The following is a 24,024-nucleotide window of genomic DNA, read 5'->3' on the forward strand; positions in this document are numbered from 1 at the left end:
GGTCTTTGATGGTCTTTGATGGTCTCCTCACATTTCTTATCAGCTGCCAGACAGACGTTGTCCTCTGCATCTACATCTCCACAAGACTTAAATATTCCTGCATTTGTTAAGAATTTTTATTTTTCGAAGCTTTTTTGAAGAACCAGGAGTTGAGCATGGATGCTGGACATGTTATTGGCCCCTCAGTGTAAACTGTGGCCCCTGATTTAGAGTAATTCTTGACCAGCCACTGGCTGTTGAGACTTTACAGGTTTTAAAATGTGTTTCTAGTTTCAGCTAGTTTGCGCGACTGTGTCCTGGCTGCATTCAAACATGAGTTGTGTGTGTGTGTGTGTGTGTGTGTGTGTGTCTGTCTGTCATTGTTCCGTTATATCTCCATCTCCTGGTCAATGAGCCGTGATGTGTCTCATCTTTGATGTGAGCAATCGATCAAGCGCCGACTCTGAACACTGAATGATTGAGAGGATGGAGGATAGACCCGCGGCTGTCTGCAGCTCTGTGTGTATGATGGATCATACTCAGCCTCTCGGTCTATCATTGAAACAAGCAGCTGTGTAGACAGCAGTGTCACTGCCTCCACGCAGCTGCACACACTCTCTGGTTATGTGAACGCTTGTCTCATCTCACGCTGGTCCAACAGCCGCAGCTGTTAGAAAGAGAAACAGCCGCCTGTGGAGAAACGGCGTCAACTCCTGCTTAAAGGTTCAGTGTGTAGAATTTAGTGACATCTAGAGGTGAAGTTTCATGTTGCAGCTGAACGCTCCTCGTCTCACCCTCCCCTGCCCAACATGACAGAGAACGTGTGGTGAACTTCCGTTGTCATGAAAACTCAAAAGGTTTTAGTTTGTCCAGTTTGGACGACAGTAAAAAAAACATGGCGGCCTCCTCCGTGTAAATATAAAGTATTTAAATATAAAGGGCTCATTTCTATGGTAGAGAAAACTACAATTCATACACTTTAGATGAAACACACCAGTGGAAACATCGCTAGGATTATTTTATATTCAATTTTTCTTACACACTGAACCTTTTAAATTGATTTCCCCAGATCACATCACATAACAAGATCCACTTTCATTTCATCTCCTCTGTGTCCGTGTGTTTTCTCTCCAGTGCTCAGTCCGTGTCCTGTGACTGCAGCTTCAGCCAGAAGGTGTCACTCCATCTATAAGGGTTTCGCTCAGTGTCTGCTGGCGCTGGGCGACAGTCTGACGGACAACGCCCGCAAAGACGAGGACACGCACGAGATCCACTCCATCTGCAGGTCAGTGCAATCACACATACACAACACACACCCGGGGGGGGGGGGGGGGGGGGCGTGTGACAAAGTACATATCAAACATCAGTACCCTCTACTGCACTATTTGTTTTAAAATGCACTGTGTCACAAGTTCACATTATTTTTTATATCTTTAAAAGTAATAAACAATCCACTGATCCAATCAGAGTGGACGGGTAACATTAGACCCCGCCTCTTTCAACGAGAGCAAAGCGTCGCCTTCGCTGCTGAAGAAACATCACAAATGGACCGATGATGAAAAGGACACAGCCGAGATTCAATTATTAAAGATTGATTAATATGAGGGTGCAACATAATCTGTGTCTGAATTCAGTGGCTGCATCCTTGAGAACACAGAATACACAGTAATGATGTAGTTGACCATTGTGTAAGTAAATAGGCTTCTCTCTTTAAGTACTTTAACTACGTATCCTTCAAAGCAAATACTTTCTTACTTTTGCTCAACTAAAAAAGTTAATGTGGTACTTTTACTTGAGTACATTTTTGTCTGTTAAGTAGATGTTTCAGTCCGTCCTCCACAACTGCCCACACGAGAGGCACAAACCAAACCTCGGAGAGGGTTAAATCGGACGTCTGCAGAGTTTCAGTATTGGAATATGCATCAGTAAACCCCACAGGGTGGTTAAGTCAGTATTAGTAAGAATCCAGTTACTTTTGGAGAGGGGCTTTAGAAAACAAAGACAGAAGCTCTCCGGAGAGAAGCAGCTCAAATTCTCTGAGCTGGAAATGAATATGCAAAGCTTCTGGAAAGAAAAGTTTAGACAAGCATTTTACAACTGCACAGTCGGTGTAATATCTGATATCAATAGGGCGCGAACATCTGAACAATACCGCAAATCGAAGTCTTGGCTCTGAAATCCCTCGCTGGACTTACACTCGTGACCTGTTCACAAAACTGCGTGTGAACAACAATAAATAATCACGATGTTCTGAACAAAGTGGTCGTGATTTACAGTTTGTGACTTCTGTGCGTTTCACTGCTGCTGTGATGGAGAATCAGGTGCTTCAGTGTTAATGGTCTGTGTATAACCTGTTGGACAAAAGCGAACTGGCTCTTAAAGTGTAAGTGCGTGATTTAAATCACACTGTGTGTTTTCACCAACATTAATGAGAACACACAATGAGCCGTCTGTACAGTTCGACTTCTGCAGGACCGTTGGTTCAGCTGATTAAAGAAATAAATAATGAAGCACTGGTTGGAATCAATGCATCAGACTCAGAGATATCCCGACTGTTGACTCCTGGTATGGATCAGTTTATGAAATCCGACCACACTTCCCATAATGCAACTCAACATGTTCTAGTCATAGTTGTATCCTCAAATAATGAAAATTAATGATTCCGACCACACTTTTTGTTCATGTTCATTCAACAGCTGCTGACCACACACACACACACACACACACACACACACACACACACTGCATTGTTAAAATGGGGAGAGTCCAGCTCGTCTCACCTGTGACTCCTCCAGAGGTCCAGCCGTGGTCAATAACCGCATAACTCACTAACAAGAAGAATCCTGTAACCTCCGCACGTACAGTGTCCGGTGATAATTCAAATCACGACAACGGGCACATGTGGAGATTTAGGCCATCCAGTATTTTCGGGTAATATGAATTTTCATTGATTCCATTCTCAAATATGAAATATGAAACTCCAGCACCAGCAGCTGGCTAATGTGGCTGAGCGCAAAGAATGGAAACGAGAGAACAAAATTTCCCTCTAGATCAATAAAGTATCTGTCCATTCTGTCAATCAATCATTGGGATACATTGGAAAATGATATATTGTAAATAAAGACTACATGACAGCTCTGTGGAGTTTAAATGCTCAGCCCGTGTCTGTGAGGCTCCCTCCCACGTTTCTAACAGCTCCGTGGCACTCTGCTTAATTGGAGACTCTAAATTGCCCGTTGGTGTAAATGGTTGTTTTTCTCTGTCGGCCATGGATACGCCTGGCAACCTGTCCAGGCCCCCCCCCCTCCCCCCCCCCCCTCCCCCACCTCTGGCCCAATGATTGGCTCCAGCGACCCATGTGACCCTCAGAGGATAAGCGGTATAGGGAATCGATGGAACTGAGGGATGTAGAATATAATTTAAGTCAAACATCAGGGATATTAATATGTTCTCCTTCGCAGCAATTCATTTTAATTCCAGTTTAACTTCAACTGTGAGCTCTTACTTATTTTTCTTCTATCCTTTTGGCATGTTCTCTCTCTGCAGCTCTTTTCAGCTGCTCATTGTTTTGGCTACAGGCCTGATGACACTGATTAAAGCTGCAGAACACCCCCCCCCCCCCCCCCCCCCCCTTACTTTGTCCCACAGCTTCATTTCTCTATATCCTGTCTCCATCCGTCATTCCCCGTTTTCTCTCTGTCGTCCCCGCTCACCGCTCTATTTATACACACCTCTGCCATCCATCTTCCAGGAGAAGTCGTATCCTCTCGTCCGAGGGGAAGGGAGCCATTAATGTGTGAAGGGTGTTAAAATAGGATCGCTGATCTGAGAGAAACGCTTCTGTCCAGTGAAATGTGTAAAGCACCAGAATTACATTGAAGCCAGAGTCATCAGATCAGACTGTGAACAGATGTGAAGCAAAGAGAGAAGGTGAAGCCGTTGTGCCGCGGAGCCGACGGGTTAAGTCATTTAATACAACATGAGCCTTATGAATGAGGCTTTTGCAAACTAAAGAGCACTTGTTCAGGCGGCGACAGTGTGGATGCTCCATAAAATACAGCCCACAGACACTTGATGGTTCCGAGATGCCCTGCTCGCTCTGTGTGACTCAGTGAAACCGACTTCAAGGATCCAGGGGAGGATCTTCCTTTTGTTCAAGACACATTTTTCATTGCGCTCTACAAATAGACATTATAGTCCTTAAGGAAAACCTAATGGAGTTATTCTGAATTTATCCCCCTGTGTGTGTGTGTGTCTAAGCTTCTCCTCACAGTATCAGTCCCCTCGTCGGTGTCTTCGCTAAAGCTTTGCCGCACGTTGCAGTAAAGCTTGAGGTGTGGGGAGTTTTGTATTGTGTGTCTTCGTGTGTGTGTGTGTGTGTCCGTTGGAAACACCTGAGTCCTCATAGGGACCAAAGCCTGGATATAATGAGGCACAAATGTCATTTCTAAGGTCCTGCTCAAAATTGGAGTTTGGGTTCGGCTCCTCACAAAGAATGGAAGTTACTGCAATGTCCTAACAAAGATTGTGCGTGTGTGTGCGTGTGCGTGTCTGTGTGTGTGTGTGTGTGTGTCACCACGGCCCTGCAGCTCACCACTGGTACTACTCCACTGTTACATCTCTTCTATTCCTTGAGGTACCAATTAAACTACTAATCCTGAAACTCAGCCACCTCAGTGTGTGTGTGTGTCCTCATGCTGGGACTCAGTCACACAAACTTACACAATTCACTTGTCCACACACACTTCCCTCCAATCTACACTCACTCTTTGTCCTCACCTCACTTCTTTCTGCCTTCACTTAGTCTCCGTCCCTCTACTTCCCTCTCACTCTTTTCCCTTCTTCCTCCGCCACCTTCTCCCTCCCCTCTTATTTTCTTTCTCCTCCCTTCATCCCTCCATTTTCTCTTTTCACACAGGAGCATGGTTTTAGCACTTCTATCAGAGCCACCTAATGAGGAGGTAGCATGGTGCTCCCCTCTGAAGACACACACACACACACACACAAAGTGCAGCCTGAACGGGAGGCTATGATTTGCATCTAGGCCAAGGCTGCTCCATTGTCAGCGCGCTCTCCCAGGAGCACAGCGCTGCTTTTATTCCTCATATTCACAATGGGCATCAGGCAGCCGTGCATCCAGGTGAAGAGGAAATATTTGGGACTAAAGACACAGAGGAATCAGGTACAATAGAATTAAACAGTAACCTTTGCTGCAGCTTTAAAGTGAATAGAAAAGAGTCAGATAAAAAACAGGAAGCGCTTCACATTAAGTTAATATCACGTTTATTCTGTGCTCGATGGCTGAATGTAAAGTGACTGATCCATATTTATAGCAGCAGAGTTAATGGCTGATCGTACAGTTAACAACACTAGGGAACAACTTAGAGAACGTATAAAGGCAAATTATATTTTTTCAACTGTTAAGGAAATAAATAATGAATATCAGCTGTTGATGGCTGTATATAAAGATGGACGTCTTGACCAATCCTGAGTCAGTCTCAGCTTTCAGTCGTGACTTCTCAACCATAGACTGTAAATAAAATACTAAATAACTGCTTAAAATCATCACGTAGAAACAAATGTCCTCTCACACCCTCCCCCCAACATACTGAATAAAAACCACTTGTTTAAGTCAATTCAAGTATTGACTCAGTGATGAGACGTTCAGGGGCACTACGCAAAACTAGCGATCTGAGTGCTACGCTGCCACACATGGACGACCACAGCAGGAACACACAGAATTGTGTCAATTAGTGGAGACAGATGGAAAGCAATGAGAGAATAAACACACAACATTGGCATATTTGCTATTAATACTTTTTTTAAGGAACCAGAATGTTCAGAAGATCAAATATAATCTGTGACACTAAACGTCTCAGGGGAGCCGAGCCGTAATTCAAACCCTGTTGTTTATCCATCCAGTTGTTGTCCAGACACTTTGGTGCCAAATCATCGGGTCAAGTCCATCAAGTACATTAGATATTTCGCCGGAAGTCAGTAGATGCAGCAGCATTCATGGAAGTTGATCGTTGTCAAGAAATGTTGTTGTGCTTCTGGAAAAGTCAGATTCATTTTGATTTCTTAGTTATCCATCAGATGAAAGTGGTTTTACTCTCCTCAGAGTCTACGCTAAAACGACAAATCGACTTTTTTCTTAATGTCAAGATCATTTTCAGTTTGTAAAACCGTCTAAAACCGGTTCAAAGATGGAGCCTGGGTTCCGGGACGGATTCAAACTTGGGTTTTAATAAGTGGGGCACACTGCGGAATCAAACGCCTCACCGTCCTCGTCACAGATTCACTTTCTAGCCAAGTCAGCGAGCTACTTCAGCAACGGGCTCCCAACTCTGCAGAGTGGAGGCTCGTGAGCGAAGTCTCAATCACAGACACTGAATCATCACAGATGGATTAAAGACGTATCCAGTTTGTCATTGAACAAAACAAACAACAATTATCTCACAAACGCAGCAATCTGGAGCTCAGGAGAAAAATGTGATATTTGTTTCTATGGTAACAGTCGCACTAACAAAACTCAGCAGTTTGCTAAAATGGGTGTTATCACAAAAGTCTCTCGCACAAGGTTGAGTTTTCTTTCACTCCATCATCTTTCAAAGCAGCCTTTCTATTTGCCTTCATGTTTTTATCCTCTACAGATTTGGATAAGGCCATTCATGTTTCCACTGCATGTCACTGCACCGCGCTCTATTCCAATTCCTGCCTTGGTTTCAAAGTGACTTTCAGCTCCGCGCCTCATTTACGATGCAGCAGTAAGGATTTAAACTTCTGCCAAACAAAGACGACATAGTTCAGCATCTCTCAGTGGACGCCCCGTTGATTTTGAAATAATTTACAGGGGGAAAACGGGAAGATTTTCTATGTCTGACTTTTTGGGATTTTATCTCAAAAGTGTCACTTGTAAGAAATCGTAGATCTGTACAATATTCTGCTGCCCGCGAACTCCACCTGAAGATGTTTACACAAATACTCATTTACTGTTTAAACTGCACATTTTTCATCGTCCTCCACTTTGGGTGATCATGAGCTGTTTCAGACATGAACTCAGGAGAAGGGAGTATTGAAGATCATCAGATTCTGACGTGTTCACAACAGGAACATGTGGAACATTCAGACGGAGCCTGTGCAGAGCAGCAGGACATGACGTAGATATTCTGCTGTCTGTTTTTATTTAGAGCTTTTCTAGTCTTGATGATCATTCACACAAACATTCATACAGGGCATCTGTAGGCAGCACAGCCATCAGGGGCAGATCGGGGCTCAGTATCTTGCCCAAGGACGAAACCCTAGCACGAAAGACTGGGATTGAACTGCTGACCGTCTGGTTAGAGGACGACCCGCTCTACACCTTTAGCCAAAGTCTGCAGCACATTGACTCTGGCGTCGGCCCTCATCACCAGAAGCTCTTGAATGTTGTCGCCTTTTTTCAAGATGCATCAACATTTGACCAAATAGTAAAAGTAATTCAGGCTTTTTTTTTTTTTTTTTGCTATAATTTCACCTCTATATTAATCGTGCAATAAAGTGTCATCGATTTTAAAAGTCGTTATTGTTCAGCTCACATCCCCAACTTTCCCTTTCTGCTCTTACTGTAGATCAGAGCTGAAAATAACACAACATGGATGTAAAAGGGATTTTATCTGTTATGTGAGTCTTTTTATAAATCCTGTAGAAACCTCAGAGTGTCGTGACTATTCGGTCCACGGTTGATGTATTACAAGGTAAAAGAAAAAAACAGCTTCTCAGCTCAGGGGTGTTGATGATTTGAAAAGAAGCAAAGCCTTGAAAAGAATTGTATTCTTTCGGTCGACTTCGAGAAAGCTTTTATATTAACACTAACACGCCTGAGCTGCAGCGGCCTTCATCGAGGTCAGCAGGTCGACGTGCTTCAAGAAGGCTTCCTTCACCCTCGTGCAGAGGAAAAAATATTTCTGTTTTCCCACTAACACTTGATTTGATCTATAAAGTCTTGTCAAAGTAGCCCTCGGTGTTTTCCTGTCTCGTTTTGTCACAACCTGGAAATAAACAGTGTTTTTGAAGAGTATTCAGAAGTTTTGGAAGGTTTCGAACCGCAGCTTTAGAGAGAATGAGACACATGTGCTGCACACACGGTACAACATGCTGCATGTTGTGTTTATATATGAGGTTGTGTTGTGTTTGTTACCTCGGCCAAGGAGTTTATATTTCATTTGTTTCTCAGCAAGATTCCTCAAAAACAACTGAACCAATTTCCCTGAAATTGTGTGAGTGTGTGTGTGTGTGGGGGGGGGGGGGGGGCATTTAAAGTGGAGATAAGGTGTTTTCCTTGGTGGAGGTGTGCTCTGTCCCAGCGTCTTTAAGTGTGCGATGCATTTGTGTAGCGGGTTGTGTTGTTTTGTGGGTTTTTCTTAAGTTACAGCAGCAGTTTGTTGAGCTTCAAGGTCACAATACAAATCTCTGACAGACTGAAACCAGTGATTACCCGACTGCTCCTGAAAAGTGAAGCCCCCTGGTGGTTGCCTGAAGTGTAGGTCATTAACTCTGCCTCCTCCATGTTAGTGGATGGGACATGGGCCAGAGTGAAAAGTCAAATGAATTGCTGGTCTCTGTCATTTTTGTCCCAGTGATAGTTTGGTTTGAATTAGATGATGTTTAGAACTGAGTTAAGCGTTGTGATTGACAGCTCAGACCTTGATGCTACATCCTCATTTACGGTCTCTTTTTGTCATGACTGTTTTTAGAACCTTCCCTCTTTCATTCACGTCCAGTTTCCCGGTCTCTGATGAAATCATCCACAGCATGATGCTGCCACCGCCATGCTTCTCTGTGGGAGTGTTGTTCTCTGGGTAATGGGATGTGTTGGGTTTGCAGCACACACATTGTTTCCCATTATGGCTCAAAACCTTCAACGTGATCCTCATCTGACCAGAGAACCTTCTTCGTGTTTGGGGGAGTGTCCACACGCTGTGTCCAAACGTGATCTCTTACATTTTTCTTTTGTCAGTGTCTTTTCTCGCCACTGTTCCTCAAAGCTCTGCTCTGTGGAGTGCAGGTACGCCCACCCCCCTGCCGACTCTCTGACTCATGCCCTCCCTGCCTCGTCTGTGAGGTTTGGTTTTGGTGGGCGTCCCTCTCCTGTCAGATTTCTAGTGCTGCTATTCATTCCTTTTGCTTTCTAATGGATTTAAAGGTGTTCTGTTGCTCCGTGGGATGTTTTTATGGCCCGTCTCCACTGAGCTCAGAGGTGTTTCATGCCGTCTGCTTGGTGGTGCTGCTGCAGACCCAGGGGCAGTTACAACACTGTCAGGTTTTATTAAAAGCATCTCTGACAAACGTCAATACATCAGCTTTAAAACCGTCCCATCAGGCTGCATCATCACTACATCTGCGGTCCTCACAACAAAGTTTAGAAACTTACATTTACACCAATCCTCAATAAAGACTTTAACATAAAGCATAAAGCTGAGCACGAACGAACCCTTACTGCCATATTCCCCTCTTCAGCTAAGAGTGTTTAAATTGCCCCAGATGTCAGAAATGAATCCTGCAACACAGAGCCATGAAACTTAGTCAACACCCAGATGTCCGCATTGCTGCGTACGTTCATTTCCAGTCAAAAATAAGCTCAGATCGGGGGTTTGGAGGTTTCCACGTATCAGCAGCAGCATGTTCGCAGCAGAACACACAAACTCCAGGGAGGTGTTCAGATTGTGAAGGCAGCTGGGTGTCTGTCAGCGTCCTCACCGTGTTTCTGCTGTCTCTGCACCACCTGTGACTGGAGCCCAGCCCTGCACACACACACACACACACACACACACACACACACACACACACTGCTCTGCACCACTTCACATGACACCATCAGTGTCAATGTTAGGTTAATCTATTACTTCCAGTGGCCAGATGTTGACTCTCATGATGAGATGCTGACCTGCCCACACACACACACATTCTTCCACACCTACACACACACACATCTGCATGTACGCACATACACACACACACACACCCACAATATTGTGTTACTGTCCAATTCCAAGAGACAGGTGTTGACCTGCCCACCTTAACCCAAACACACACACACACACATACAGATGAAAAAGTCAGCAACATTGACATGACACCATCGTTGTATTGATTCTCTAGCGCATTCTTTCACAATAACACACACACACACACTATGTGACCGTATTATTTCCAATAGCCAGATGTTGACACACACACACCTCCATCAAATTCTCCTCCCACAGCAGCAGGTAAGCAGCCGTCTTCCTCCAGCAGCCGCTCTGTCACAGCTGGACCTCTGGAGTGTTTAATCCAGGGACACAAGCCAAACACAGATCGTGTGTGTGTGTGTGTGTGTGTGTGTGTGTGTACTCGCTGGTGTTACATTTCGTGATCAGAAGCAGATGCTCTCAGACTGTCACATAGCACAGATAAGAAAAATCCTCTGAAATGAAAAGAAGTTTGAGGGATTTTTCTGTTTTTACAGCTGTGAGATTTGACGGGTTCTCAGAGTTATCGCTGCACTTTGCAGGATTGGTGAAAATATGATCCTTCAACGTAAGAAAGAATCTAATCCCATCACACTCATCTTATTCGTGTGAAATAAATTAAGTCTCATCTACAGAGATACATAAAAAATACAATGATCTTTGTGTACTTTGGAGTAAACAACATTTATATCGGGTTTTTTTAATGAAATGAATATTGATAGTTAAAGGGACAGTCCTGACATTTGGGGAAACATTAGTTAGCATGTACCTGCTATAAACACAGTTGGTATAAAAAGCTTAGTGTAAGTTCAGTCTAGTTTTCTTCGCTCAAATACTTTATATACACAGGGTTTCTCCGAAGGTCCCATGACGTCATTGCTCTGACTGTGATGTGTTCATGTGCTTCTAAAAAAAAAAAAAAAAAATGCACGCTGTGAACAAACTGTGGTGAATTCATGTATTTAAGCAAAATCTTGACGCCTCTCTCTAATATTTGCAGAACGTGCACATTGTCAAGTTCACGCAAGAAGCTTCTATTTTAGCGCTAGGTGTAAAGTGATGTTAATTGGTTTAGAAGTGACGATGACAGCAACTCCTGCTCCAAAATATTCACAGACTTTCCGAGTTGTTATTTCGACTGGAGGTGTCCCAGTTTGGAAGTTGTTTTTGACACTTTAGTTTCATGTCTTGATGATGTTCATTTTGTAAACGATGGTCCTATGTAGAGTCAGATAGACGATGCAGTGTCGGCTCTCGGTCAGGCTCCACCCCCTGCTCCTCCAAATATGGTTACTTCTGGTTCCAAGATGGCGTCGAACAAAACGCCAAACTCGAGGCCTTAAAACAGCAGCTCACAAACCAGTGGGTGGCGTCACGGTGGGCTGAGACTTCTTCGTACTGGGGACGTTTTTCAAATATAAACAGTATCTCCCAGACTGTCACAGCTTCTGTAAGGTTCAGGTTTGGTAACGCGCCCTCTCAGTTGTGAATATGCAAAAGCACTTTCCTGTTTGACGTGGTGTTAATTACGCGGCTGTTTTTGTGTGTGTGTGTTAATGTGCCTTATTTAAGCGTTGTTAGCATTTGTGTGTTTTCATGTCAGACATATTTTGAACAGCGCCATCTGCTTCTACTCCCCCTCCCCCTCTCTGTTCGAGTATTTAACGCTCAGCCAGTTTTTCCTCAGAGACAACTTAGCCGACACATCCATGATGAGAGGGAGAATTAGCAGCCAATTACAGTCAGACTCTGCTTTGGATGTGGAGCTTGAAGGTTACGCTGCACAAAGTTTAATGCTTTGTTTAACTGCAATAAAAAAAAAAAGAAGAAGAGAGGTTTGCGTAAGATAATTACTTCTGTCTCCTCTTCCTCACCTTTCCCTCCTCTTTGCTCAGGTTTTCCCCCTTGTTGTTACTCTCGTCGGTTTCAAACACCCGTTTTTTTTTCTCAAGTCTATATAAAGCAACAGCGATTCAACAAAACACCCTCATCATGACGGCTTTTCTGCTCCGAGTTTGGGATTATCTCACATCAGGGAAACCTTTGCTCTGAGCGCTGGAAATCTGCAAATGGTCTCGTTGCAACTGACAAAAGAAGTGAGAGGAGCGAACAGATGGAGTTCGATTTGCTCAGTGAGAACTAACGTTGTCGGTTATTTCCAGAGCTGCGTCTGCGTTAGTGAAGTCATGAGAGGGCAGACTCGTCAGGATCATCACGGGTCTCTGGGTGATTGTTGCCACTGGTGGTTCATATTCAAGGTGTGATTTTTACATCAAACCCAAGCAAATGGATTAATTACATTTCAACATAATCGTCAACATATATGGACAAGAAAAAAAGAAGAGGGTGAATTGAGTTGAAGATATTTTACTCAAAACCCCAAAATAAAGTTTCAAAGAAATAAATTCCGCTGTTTTTGCATAATCTTGCTTACGAACAAACGGAAACACAGGCGAATGCATAGGCTCCTTGCCGGAGGTAATTATAGAGCGATAGGAAGCAGTAGAGTGACCGACTGATTTTGTTCGTCTTTCCTCAGGTCGTGGGATGAGTTCCATGACTGTGCTAACGTGGCGATGGCCGGCTGTCCAGAGGAAGCGGCGGCCATCTGGGAGTCTCTCCGCCAGGAATCCAAAAAGATGCAGTTCTCCGGAAACCTCTACGACATGTGCTCCAACCGAAACAGCTACCCGGTCTCCTCTCACGGTTCGTCCGACCAGGAGGAGATCAACCAGGAGTCTCTACGAGGACGCGCCGATCTTTTGGCAGCCCGCCGCCACTTCCTCGTGCTACTCTCTCCTCTGCTGCTCTTGTTCTTTTGGATATAACCAACTCAAAGAAGCGGGACTGATGTGAATAGATGTAAACTTTGTGTTATTTTTCTCCCTCCACGAGTCCATAGACTTTTCACCGTTTCTTCCTCTGCTCTGCCAGAGGGTGAAAACTTCTAACTGCATGTTCAGAGGCCTGACAGTCCTTTTGATAATGTATCTTTAAACTGCCTGTGCTGTTTCATGCATATTCTCTGCCTTTAAATTAGTCTCTCTGTTTGAAGTTCACACAAAATTCATACAGAGCTACACAGCCACTGTACAAACAGGCCTGCAAACACATGCATAGTTAAACAGATGCAAACAGCAGCCTCATGTCATCTGTCCTCATCTCCTCGGCCCCGACATCTACTCAGTGGGAGCTTTTACATGATGGTTCCAGCAGGAAACAGTCACAGATTTAATCACGTTAGACTTCATGGACCTGAAAAGGATCAAGAGGTCATATCTCAAGAATAGCTCCAGCGAAACATTTACTTTTATCTTGAACTCATTGATAAACGGTAAATCTAACCTACTTGCCTTGTTTGATCATTGTAGTTCGACTCTGTGGAAGCTGAGTCTCCTATTGATTAACTTATTTCCTTCATTTTCCTCTCTGGTCTGTGAGAGCCGCCTCTGTCAAAGCTCCCGTTTCCAGAAAAAATCTATATAACAGAATGTGCGTTAATGCACATCAGCTATGTGCATGACGGGAGGTAGATTCTCGAGATTTGTGGCAGCAATTTCCCAGTCAGGTGCCATTAATCCATTGCAGAGAAAGAGGGTGCATGAGTCACGTAATTTATCCGAAATGTATGAAATCATTAACATTTATTTCATTTATTAATTTGAAGAGCTCATTTTTTGCAGAAACATTTTGGCTCTTCGGTGGATTTTTTTAGGCCACAAATCTTCATAGGAATGTGTCGGATTTTCTTCCAACACAAACCTTTGCTGACAGACTTAACACTCCAGTCGTGTCTCAAATCAGGGGCTGCATCCTTCAGAGGTCGCATTTGCAGACTGATTGTGTCACAGTGGTTTCCGCTAGATTGTCCCAATCTGAAGGTTCCTCCAAATGCAGTAGTTAATTGGCTTGTGTGTGACATCTCGGCCAAAAAAGATATTGTGTGTTCAAACTGTAGTGGAGTGTTTTTCTAAATGTACGATATCTTAGCTAATGCACACAGAGAACCCGAATTTGACTTTGGATTTAAATGATTTCATAAAGTACAGTTGCCTTTGAGAAACATCATCTGAGTAAAATGAAAAACTTAAGTCATCAAAACATCAACAATAGCTCCTGCAGTTTGGTTTCATACTGAACAAAAGAAGCGCGTCACCACAGGCGTGAAGTTGAGATGTGACTTGTAGTAGGTGTATTATTAAAAATTTTAATTTAACAATGAGCGTTGTGTAAACTGTGGAAGATTTATTATTTGCCGAGGAAAAAAATACCTGGCAGCTTCCTCTGCAGCTGCTGCAGCGACATGAGTTCTGGGCTGAATTTGAAGGGAAGTCAGAGCTTTGGCTGTTTTTATTTGGTGCTTGCTCAGGTATGAAATCCTCCAGGGCTCCTCCTTGGCATCCTGCACGGTAGCCATACAATATGGGACCAATATGTTCTCCGGGCCGAATCACCGTCCTCACGCACGCCAAGTGTATTTCGTGCTCCATGAGTCGCAGTTCGGCCTCCGCAGGCTCGCTCACTCTGCTTGTTATTCTACGTGGCTGCAGGTAACAGTTGTTTCAGTCTGGCCCAGGATCAGAATACTATCAGATCAGAGAGACGGAGATGGAGAGCGAGATGAGTGCACCTGGAAAAAGAACGGCGTTCTGCCTAGTTGAAGATTGAATCCACCTGTCTTAGCAGTGTGTTTTACACCAGGGGCTTTAGGTTGTAGGTTTTTTGTACTTCACAGAAAAAATTAATCAAACTTGGGGCCGACTTTAAAGACTCACACTTGACTGTGAAGAAGCACAAAACGAAATCCTCAAAGGCTGCAACAGTAAGCTGACTTTAGGAGGGATGGAAATAAAACAACATTGATTAGACTTGAGATTCAAAGAGTCATGTTTCAGCTGCAGAACTGCAGGAGCTGAAATAAATGATGAGGTACAGGAAGCACGTTTGACAGTTGCTTACATTATTTCTCATATTTGGTTTGGGACGTCAGTGTCAAAAACCTTTCTTATTCTCTCCACATAGAATCCTGCAGATAGATAAATAAATAAACTCATTTTAAAGCAACACTACACGCAAGTTACATAGTGTTGCTTTAAGTTGAATGAATGTGGAGAATAAACCCTGAAGCTGCAGGAGAATAGTGACAGAAAACACTGTGAGTAAAATATGTGTGCAGGTTTAAAGGTCCTGAGCAGAAATAAAGAGCAGGAAAAAGCTTCAGTCAGCTGCAGCAATTTATTTATTATTTTTTTACATGAGGGGCATCTCCCAGGACATGCTCGGATGGTTTAAAGAGGCTGCTGTAGTTTTTTTAACTTTAATTAAACTGGCAGAATTAGCAATTAGAGGCCTCAGCTGCTGATTCACCGAGTTACAGCGATTTGAAAACCATCTCCACGGAGCTCGGATAATGTGTCGTCACTGGAGGCTTCATCTGCGTACGTCATGCGCGTGAGGCTGCGGAGACAAATCAGTCTGGATGTGTTTGTGTAAATCCAGGCCTGTCGAGAGTTTGCTCATCACAACCCCACCACACATTGTTTTATAGGAATATAACTCACTCAGATTAGATTCTAAAGTCTGCTTTGTGCAGAGGTGATGTCTTCACTGTGGTTGGGAAAAAAACCTGTGAAATTGCTGTTATGAGAAGATATGTTTTATGTAAGCTAGGTGGACAAATCTGATTTCAGAGAAGGTTTTCAATAACGCAGCAGTGGAAATGCAACGTTATTGACCAGAGCAGAGTGGAGTATTATTCTCCAGCGCCACATTTGAGACTGAACATCTCTTTGCCTCCAGCAACAACTCTGTGCTCCGACAAATTGGTTAAATTGGACGGAAAGGACTGCAGGAGAGGAAAAAGAGTGTGAGGCACCAGTACGTCATTGTCACATTAATGGTGCAGAGCAGTTGGTCTTATTACTATGAAGGAATAACACTGCAATGACTGGTAGAGTTTTTATTAGATATCATAATGCATGAAGTGTTACATGCAACAAGATTGTCCCCCTTCCAATCACTCTATTCCCCTTTTCTCTGCTGAAGAGGATTTTTAATCTGTTGACAAATATTCCAATTATGGAGAGAAAACTGGTCGAGAGGGGATCCAATCATCGGGTGAGGAGCCCAGAAGTCCCAGTTTTCCAGCAGCACTTAAGCACAGCATGCATTTATAAAAAAAATTTATTGTGACCATTCTCTCTCTAGATAAGATGCCTGAAATCCACATGCGTCAAAATTCAAATACTTCGAAATCGTGTTTAGGAGTCAATGCAACATTTTGGGGGAAACATTTCGAACCTTCGTGATAAACAACCTGACTCAAGCTACGTTAGCACCAGAGACATTAATCACCCAACTTCTCATCCATCTCTGGAAAAGAAAGCTGTTAAGGTTTTAAACACAGAGGTCGAACCAGCCCGTAGACTGTGATACGAGATGAGCTCTAAAGATGGACGACAAGTGTCTTCCTCGTATTATCTAGACGAGAAGCCAGAATATCCTGGATGCTGGAGCTGCCATCTTGCAACGATGGCGTCATTTGAAGTCAAGTGGTGATCGTGGTGTGAACCCACAGAACCGAGGTCCCACGTGTACGTTATGTTTCTCAAAGCATCGAACAGAAACTTGAATAACAGAAACATTTGAAGTGTGAAAAAAAACTACCTAAAATGAGATGAACCATCTTCGAGAAATATTTATTTAACGCGTACTTTGACTTTTTTGTTTGGTCCGTGTCCCCTACGCTAACGTGGAGGAGGCAGGGTTTATGACCGCCGCTGTTGCCACCCTCCATGGGGCGATCGAGACTTTATTTTTGTGGAGCTGCCATGTTGTCCATCTTTATGTAAAGTCTACGGTGTAGGCGCAGCAACAATCATTCAGCTGCCTGAATCTGTGCGTCTGTGAATAATCACAAAACTCTCCAGCTGAGCTGTGCTGGAGTAACTGTAGAGTTTCAGTAAACACGAGTGGTGCTGCGGAGAACGTGGCCGATAGCAACGGGACAAATGTTTGACATGTTGACCCGAGGTACAAGACGAGCAGCGAGGATCAGACTCGAGAGTACCGCATCCATGTACTCGCCTCCAGCAAGACGCTGCAAGCACAACTGTGTTTTTAGACTCAAAGTTCAACCCCCCGTTTTAATTTCTCATGAGACAATAGAGAAATTACTAGAGACTGAAAACTCAGGAAAATAAAGTACAAGTACAAGATAAGTACAGCTCTGACCTACAGTATATACATCACAGATAATGCAGTTTGTGAAGATTGAGGAGGGCGATTATAGGAAATGATTCCACTTGCTCCCTTTTAATCTCACATTTATTACCTATTTAGAGGAAGAATATTAGTATTCAAATGAATCTAAATTCCTCCTTGCTTCAACACACACACACACACACACACACACACACTTTCACTGCTCAATAAACGGAAACTTATGGAGCGTCCATGTTTTACGACAGGAAACGCACAGATTGACTGAGAGTCGTTGCATCACTGTGTATAGTGTGAATAATTACAGCTCTATGAATATCACTGTATATAGAAGTATTTCACGTGTGTATAGACATATATACCCTGCAAGTGCTACTTTTAAAGCTTTAACATTTTATATTAGTTTTGCTTCACGCCTTTTCCACATTATTCCTATCCCCGCGTCTGGTCATTTCTTTCTATTGTCTCGAAGTTTAATCTGGATAATGCGATCAAACTTCTCCTGAAGAGGAACACGACGATCTGCAGAACTTGACCCAGTGTCCCGGAATCAGAGGCCAGTCAAATCTGATATTCTGCCCAAATAATCCTGTGTGTGAGGGGTTTACGAAATGTCCACATAAATAATCTTAGTGCCATCAATTGTGTGGGATCCTCCTCAATCTCGAATCATAAATTATCGGCTTCAACTGAGCAAACCGGCAGTTACCAATGAGAGCGATCTGATCAGGAAGCTCACCTCCAGCTCCCACTGGAACTCATTGGCTGCCACTTGAAAAGTTTCCTCCACTTCTTCTTCGGCACGCAGCACAAGCAAGGCGAGGCAATGGAACCACAGTGTAGTTCAGAAGTGAATCACTTAGCTCATTCAAACTGAGTTAACAGCGTTTCCAGCGTGTGTTACATGACTCACACGCAGCATCACGGGGCTCGGGATAATGTGGACAGGTCAGTAGAATGCTGGTTAAAATGACTTGTCCAACAGTTTTCCACCTTCAATCAAATGCACAACGAACTGTAAAAATAAAGGAGATAAATACAAATGGAGATATTCAACTATATTGTGATGGATTTGTGTCCTTGAGGTTGTAAGTGTTTGAGATCTTTTATCCACGAGTCACACACGCTTCATTGTTTCCGATTCAACTGCTCCTCTCAGACGCTTTTCCAACAAGTCCGATAACATCCAGAGATTTATTTACCTTTGTCGTGTGTTGGAATTAGAGCAGCAGGAGCTAAAGTCCGTGTGCATGTATGATTTTTGTGACATTTGTATTAACGAACCGATGTGAAACCAGGAGATCCAGACACGTGGGATCGTGGACGCGGGATGGACTCTCCCAAAGATGAAAATGTGGAAACTGTGCAGATACGCATCATGTCGCTTCGCTTCTCTGTGGACAGGAATGAGCAGCTCTGTGTTGTGCGTTACTCCACGCACCCAGGAGTCGGTTCGGGTGTTGTAGACGCAGTGTTTTCTGCTCTCAGAAAGAACTGAAGATTTCATTTGATGTCTAGTTATGTGTCCTTGTCTCATCTGTATTCCTCTTCTGCCATTTTCTTTCTTCCACCTCCGTGTCCTGTCTCTCTGCTTCTCTTTCAGGTATTTTCTCTGTCCCTCCCTCTCGTGCTTGTATCCATCCATACGTAGTGGGTTTTGCTAACTTTATAGAAAATCATTAAATCGGTGCTGACTGACTGACTAATTGAGTGTGTGGGTATTGCTCTGTAATATTTAAATTAATCTCCGTGGGTAGGGAGGTACGTGCTCAGGGTGAAAACAAGGTTACTTGCACTGCAAGGAAGGAAGAAAAAAACATGTCATCACATAAAGTGTTCAAAGGAGAATAAAAATGTGAGATTATGTACTTGGCTAATGGAAGTTGAAACTCTGGTAAAGGTTGCATGTTCTCCAAAGCAGCCGGAGTGCTTCGTGACCGGGGCTTACGAGCACTAGTCGGAGTGTAATATTAAGTTTTTAAGTATTTTGACCGAGCGCCTGCAACAGACGTCACTCGCAGCTTTGAAACGAGCCCATGACATCTAGAGCTCTTCAGCGTGAACACAGGGCCGAGTGCGGAAGTTCACCGATGAGCAAACTTCTGAAAGAAAGTCAACACTGCAGGGCAAGGACCAATTTGTAAGCACACTGTGTGTTTTCATCAGAACCACGGCAATAATTCTAATTAAAAATATGTTTAAGTCAGCGAGAGAACCACTCTTATGTTATTAGTGCTGCATTTATAAATTCACTATGAGGACAGTGATGTGTTTTTGAACATTAGCGCCTTTTACAGCACAAATTACAATAATCAACCTGAATTTGAGCAGAAGGTCGAACATAAATTCAGTTTATTAAAACTCCAGTTTTGTAGCTTTTCCATTGGTCCTATTCTGGTGATAGAAATACTATATTTAATAAAGATCTGGAAATATGGTGTCAGTTCAACATGCTAAGAAACACAAGCAAACATTTTTTGGATTTTCATTTCAAATAAAGTCCCTGACATAATCCAGCTAAACTCTTTCATTGTAGCAGCGTTCCAATGGATTTTCATGTCCATTCATTCCCTCTCAAGTTTCTTCCTTTAATACATTTTCAGTTTTTTGAAACAAAGCAGAATAAGGTGGAATAGTTTTCACAACCGCATCACAAGGCAACGCAGCGTTTTCAACTCCAAGAGCATTTTGAACTTCAATACTCAGAAATCCTTGAGTGTGACATCGTTGATCTGTGATGTTTTATACCAAAGAAGAGCAAAGTAATAAAAGTAGAGCACAGATCGACAGAGCATTGTTTTCTCCACTGTGTAGACGATTTGTCTAAACGACCCCCACTTCATTTGGGAGAAGAAGGAGTCTGGCTGCAGGTAGTGGACATGCTTCTTTTTAACAACCACACTTAATAATTTATCTTAATAAAAAATATATATTTCTCTCTTTTAATCATGTCTTCACGTGATATGTTTGGACAGAACGTTTTTGCGAGTTTTTTCTGCAGCAGACGTCATCAGGGAGATTCAGCTAAAAGTGTTTTGGAATAAAGCAAATGTAGTGAACTTGCAGCATGTGCCAGACAATAATAACCAAGACGAGCTGAAAAGGAAAATGTTCCTCTGCGTTCTGAGCACCAAAGCTGAACACATGGTCGGAGCTGGACTGAATCTCGTCTCACGCTCAGGGCTTGGAAAGTTTTTCTTGAAGAAGTCCCACACAACATGTTGAAATTTGAAAATATCTCCTGGATTCAGTGTTTTCCCCACGGGTTAGTGATTCAGAGTGGATTCCAGTAACACTATTTTTGTACATTATGGCCATTATGTGAAATATGATTCACGATGCTCGCACACTGACTCCACTCCTCATGCTCCTGTAAAACCACCACAGGGATCGTTTTACCTCCTAAAATATCTCCTGTGTGAACGTGGTGGGATCTGTTGTCCACTCTGCCGCCGACCTCCACCCGCTGTTTGCATATCAGCCAAAGATGTCGACTACAGCCAATACATACATGTGCTAGTGTGGAGTATATGGACGATTACTTGTACATGTCAATGCATGGACATTATCCAAACAGTCACGTATATATACATACAGTACATATCACATATTGAAAACACAGCAGAGATTGTTTTCACATATGTCTAATACATTTTACTACACAGTACACATATGAGGTATTACTGTAATACATTGGTTCTTATGTTATGACTCATGGATTTAAAACATGACCCTCTTACTGTGAGAAGTAAAACAAATCCAGAAGTTATTTAAAATAAATGTGAGTCTTTATTTTATGAAAACCACTGCAGCTTTCTAAACACACACATTTTCAATCATACGAAATTGAATAACTTCTCAATGCTTGATGTTTTGATTTAGATACTGCTGAGTTTAAATAATTAAACTGTTAAATTAAAAGTCAGGGAATAATTTCACATAGTGAGAAGTGATGAATTAACTTAGCTACTAATTGAGTAAGAGACAAAATCTAAAGAAGAGCTTAGATAGATAGATAGATGGATAGATAGATAGATAGATAGATAGATAGATAGATAGATAGATAGATAGATAGATAGATAGATAGATAGATAGATAGATAGATAGATAGATAGATAGATAAGTGGATAGATAGATGGATAAATAAGTGGATAGATAGATAGATAGATAGATAGATAGATAGATAGATAGATAGATAGATAGATAGATAGATAGATAGATAGATGGATAGATAGATAGATAGATAGATAGATAGATAGATAGATAGATAGATAGATAGATAGATAGATGGATAAATAAATGGATAGATAGATGGATATGAATCACCATCTGCAAATGTAAAAGTGGATAAGTCAAGGCATAGGGGAAGATAGAGGAGGAGTTCCTCAAACTGTAAATTCAAACCTCAGAAAGACAAGGCTTGTGTGTGTGTGTGTGTGTGTGTGTGTGTGTGTGTGTGTGTGTGTGTGTGTGTGTGTCTGTGTGTGTGTGTGTGTGTGTGTGTGTGTGTGTGTGTGTGTGTGTGTGTGTGTGTGTGTGTGTGTGTGTGCCCTTGTTGATCCCTGCACTCCTCCACCATCACTCAGTGGTGTGAAGGAGTGTGGATGAGTCTCAGGTGAAAGTCGTGCACTGTGTTCTGCAGGAGTTGCTCACAGTTATTTGGATGTTTTTTTGCCGATGAATATTTCATCACAGTCGGATGCCTCAGTAAACAGAGAAGCAGCAGCAGTTTATAGAGTGAAGAGGAAGTCCCGGAGCTCCCCGGGTTTGCACAGTAAGTGCATGAGCACGTGTAAACTCACACTCCGATGGTCCGGGACAGTGACACACAAATAAACGACATCTGCACTTCAACACACCGTGAAGGAGTTCCTCCCTTTTCAGAGGTCACTTTAGCTCCAGTGGCCTCGGACAAAGCCTCTGCTCAGGTTTGTTTTCATAAAACTGTGCGTATAATGAACTGTGTCAAAGTTAGTTATTCATTCATTCTGACCTTGAGGTGCAAATGTTTCCGACGCAGCAGCAGCCCTCGTTCATATGTGCAAGACAGCTGTGAAATGGGTGATTATACCTCGATAATGAAAGCCAACGCTAAGCCGCAGGAAGCTGCACTGTAATAAGATTTAATTGAGAGGGTTTAAAAGGAAGTTAAAGGATTCTCAAGCACTCCGAGTTGTAAATGACGAACTGAAGTTCATCTTTGTTCTGTTTAAACCCTTTACTGCATGAACTACTTGTGTGTTGAGTTCTTTTAAAAAGATCTCAGAGCGTTAAAGTAATGAAGCTTCTGTTTCACATTGAAAGTCACTGAACTGATGAAAATTTCTGTTTTTCGTGTTAATAAATTTGGTTTGTTACTAACATGAGCACATCATAAATACTTGTGAATGTAAGTGTGAAAAGTTGTTTTCTTTGGCTACATCCACACAACAAATGCATCACTGCATCAATGTCTCCACACTGCTCTGGAGTTATCGAGCATCTAAAAGAAGAGAAGTTTGAAAACGTCGCCCCATTTTACTTTGAAAACTCCGGTCCTGCGTTATAATAAGAACTGAACTTTTGAAAACGAAGTTTGCGACCACACACGTTTGCTTCCTGGTGAAGGCAGAACATAATTCCACCTCATCTTCGGTCCAAGAAAATAAATCCCTGCTCTTTCTTTCCCCATTGTTGTTCCTTATTCTTGTATTTTCTCCAACAAACTGCAGAGTAAACAATCTGCTTCCTGTTTACACAAATAAGTGCGTGACCGCTCTATGGGAATAGTCATGTGATCTGCATTTATGAGTTTCAGCATGGACGGGGAAACACTTGTGATCACAGAGGCAAAAGAAACATGTTAGTCCAGGGTGTACGCACCTTTCCAATGTCCGCAGCCCCTCTGTGGTGAAGCTAATGGGTGGATTAAATATTACAGATTAAATATTAAATATAAAGAAAAGGAGAACCTGATAATATATCCCCATTGGCTCCAAGGCACTGGGCACGTGTCCACTTTGGCCATGCAGTAATCTGTCATTGACTTTGAGTCACAATGAATGGATTACAAAATTATCAAAATCGATAATATAGAAGCAGAGATGTTTCTGTTTTATGTCACATGAAGACAAATGTTTTCTGGTCATAAGACAACAACAGAAAAGCAAGTGAGTGTTTGTTGGTTTTTTCAAAAGTTACTCAGACTTTCTTCAAACAACACAAAAGTATATGAAGTCGCAGCTTCGTTCAGGTTCAGTAACTTAAAGGGACGACTCGAGTCCCTTTTCTCACTCTGAACATCAACGTTGGCTGCAAGTAAAACAGGAAGCGAGAAATCTGTGAAGTAGAAATAATTAGAAATGATTAAATACACAGATACCAGAGAGAGAGAGAGAGAGAGAGAATAGCTTCTCAGTTTATTTGCTTTTAAGAGGCTGTTGTTTGAATTCATTGTGACAAAGAAAAGTTAAAGAAAAACAACTGAGGGACGGAAAAAAAGACAAACTAAGAAGATATGAAGATTTAGACTTGAAGGACAGATTATGAAGATATATGCGAGGGGGGGGGGGGGTGAACACAGGGGAAAGAAAAAATAAGAGAAACCAAATGAAGGTTATTTTAATGAATGGTTATACTGGGCAGAGCAGAGACAGGAGGAGGAGGAGAGAAGAAAGCAAAGAAGAGGAGAGGGAGGTTAGCAGGAGAATGGGTGGGTGTCAAGGGAAGTTTAAAGAGAGATGGTTTGTTATAAGAAAAAAGAGTGTGTGTCTGTGTGTGTGTGTCTGTGTGTGTGTGTGTGTCTGTGTGTGTAAGCATAAGTGCAAAAGCACACACACACACACACACACACACT

The 24,024-nt window shown here is 42.6% G+C and overlaps 1 protein-coding gene across 1 annotated transcript in view; it reads left to right on the top strand.

The window, feature by feature from the left end:
• The window catches only part of nrn1la (neuritin 1-like a), a 44,342-nt gene extending 31,397 nt beyond the window's left edge, over positions 1 to 12,945 (top strand). Inside the window, exons 2-3 of the mRNA XM_069528114.1 lie at positions 1,114 to 1,264; positions 12,508 to 12,945. Of these exons, the coding sequence (XP_069384215.1) occupies positions 1,114 to 1,264; positions 12,508 to 12,796 (440 nt within the window). The 3' untranslated portion in view covers positions 12,797 to 12,945. The remainder of the gene's footprint in view (positions 1 to 1,113; positions 1,265 to 12,507) is intronic.
• Positions 12,946 to 24,024: the final 11,079 nt, after the last annotated feature.

Source organism: Paralichthys olivaceus, chromosome 7 (genome assembly GCF_024713975.1).
Source record: "Paralichthys olivaceus isolate ysfri-2021 chromosome 7, ASM2471397v2, whole genome shotgun sequence".
In the NCBI taxonomy this organism is placed as follows: domain Eukaryota; kingdom Metazoa; phylum Chordata; class Actinopteri; order Pleuronectiformes; family Paralichthyidae; genus Paralichthys; species Paralichthys olivaceus.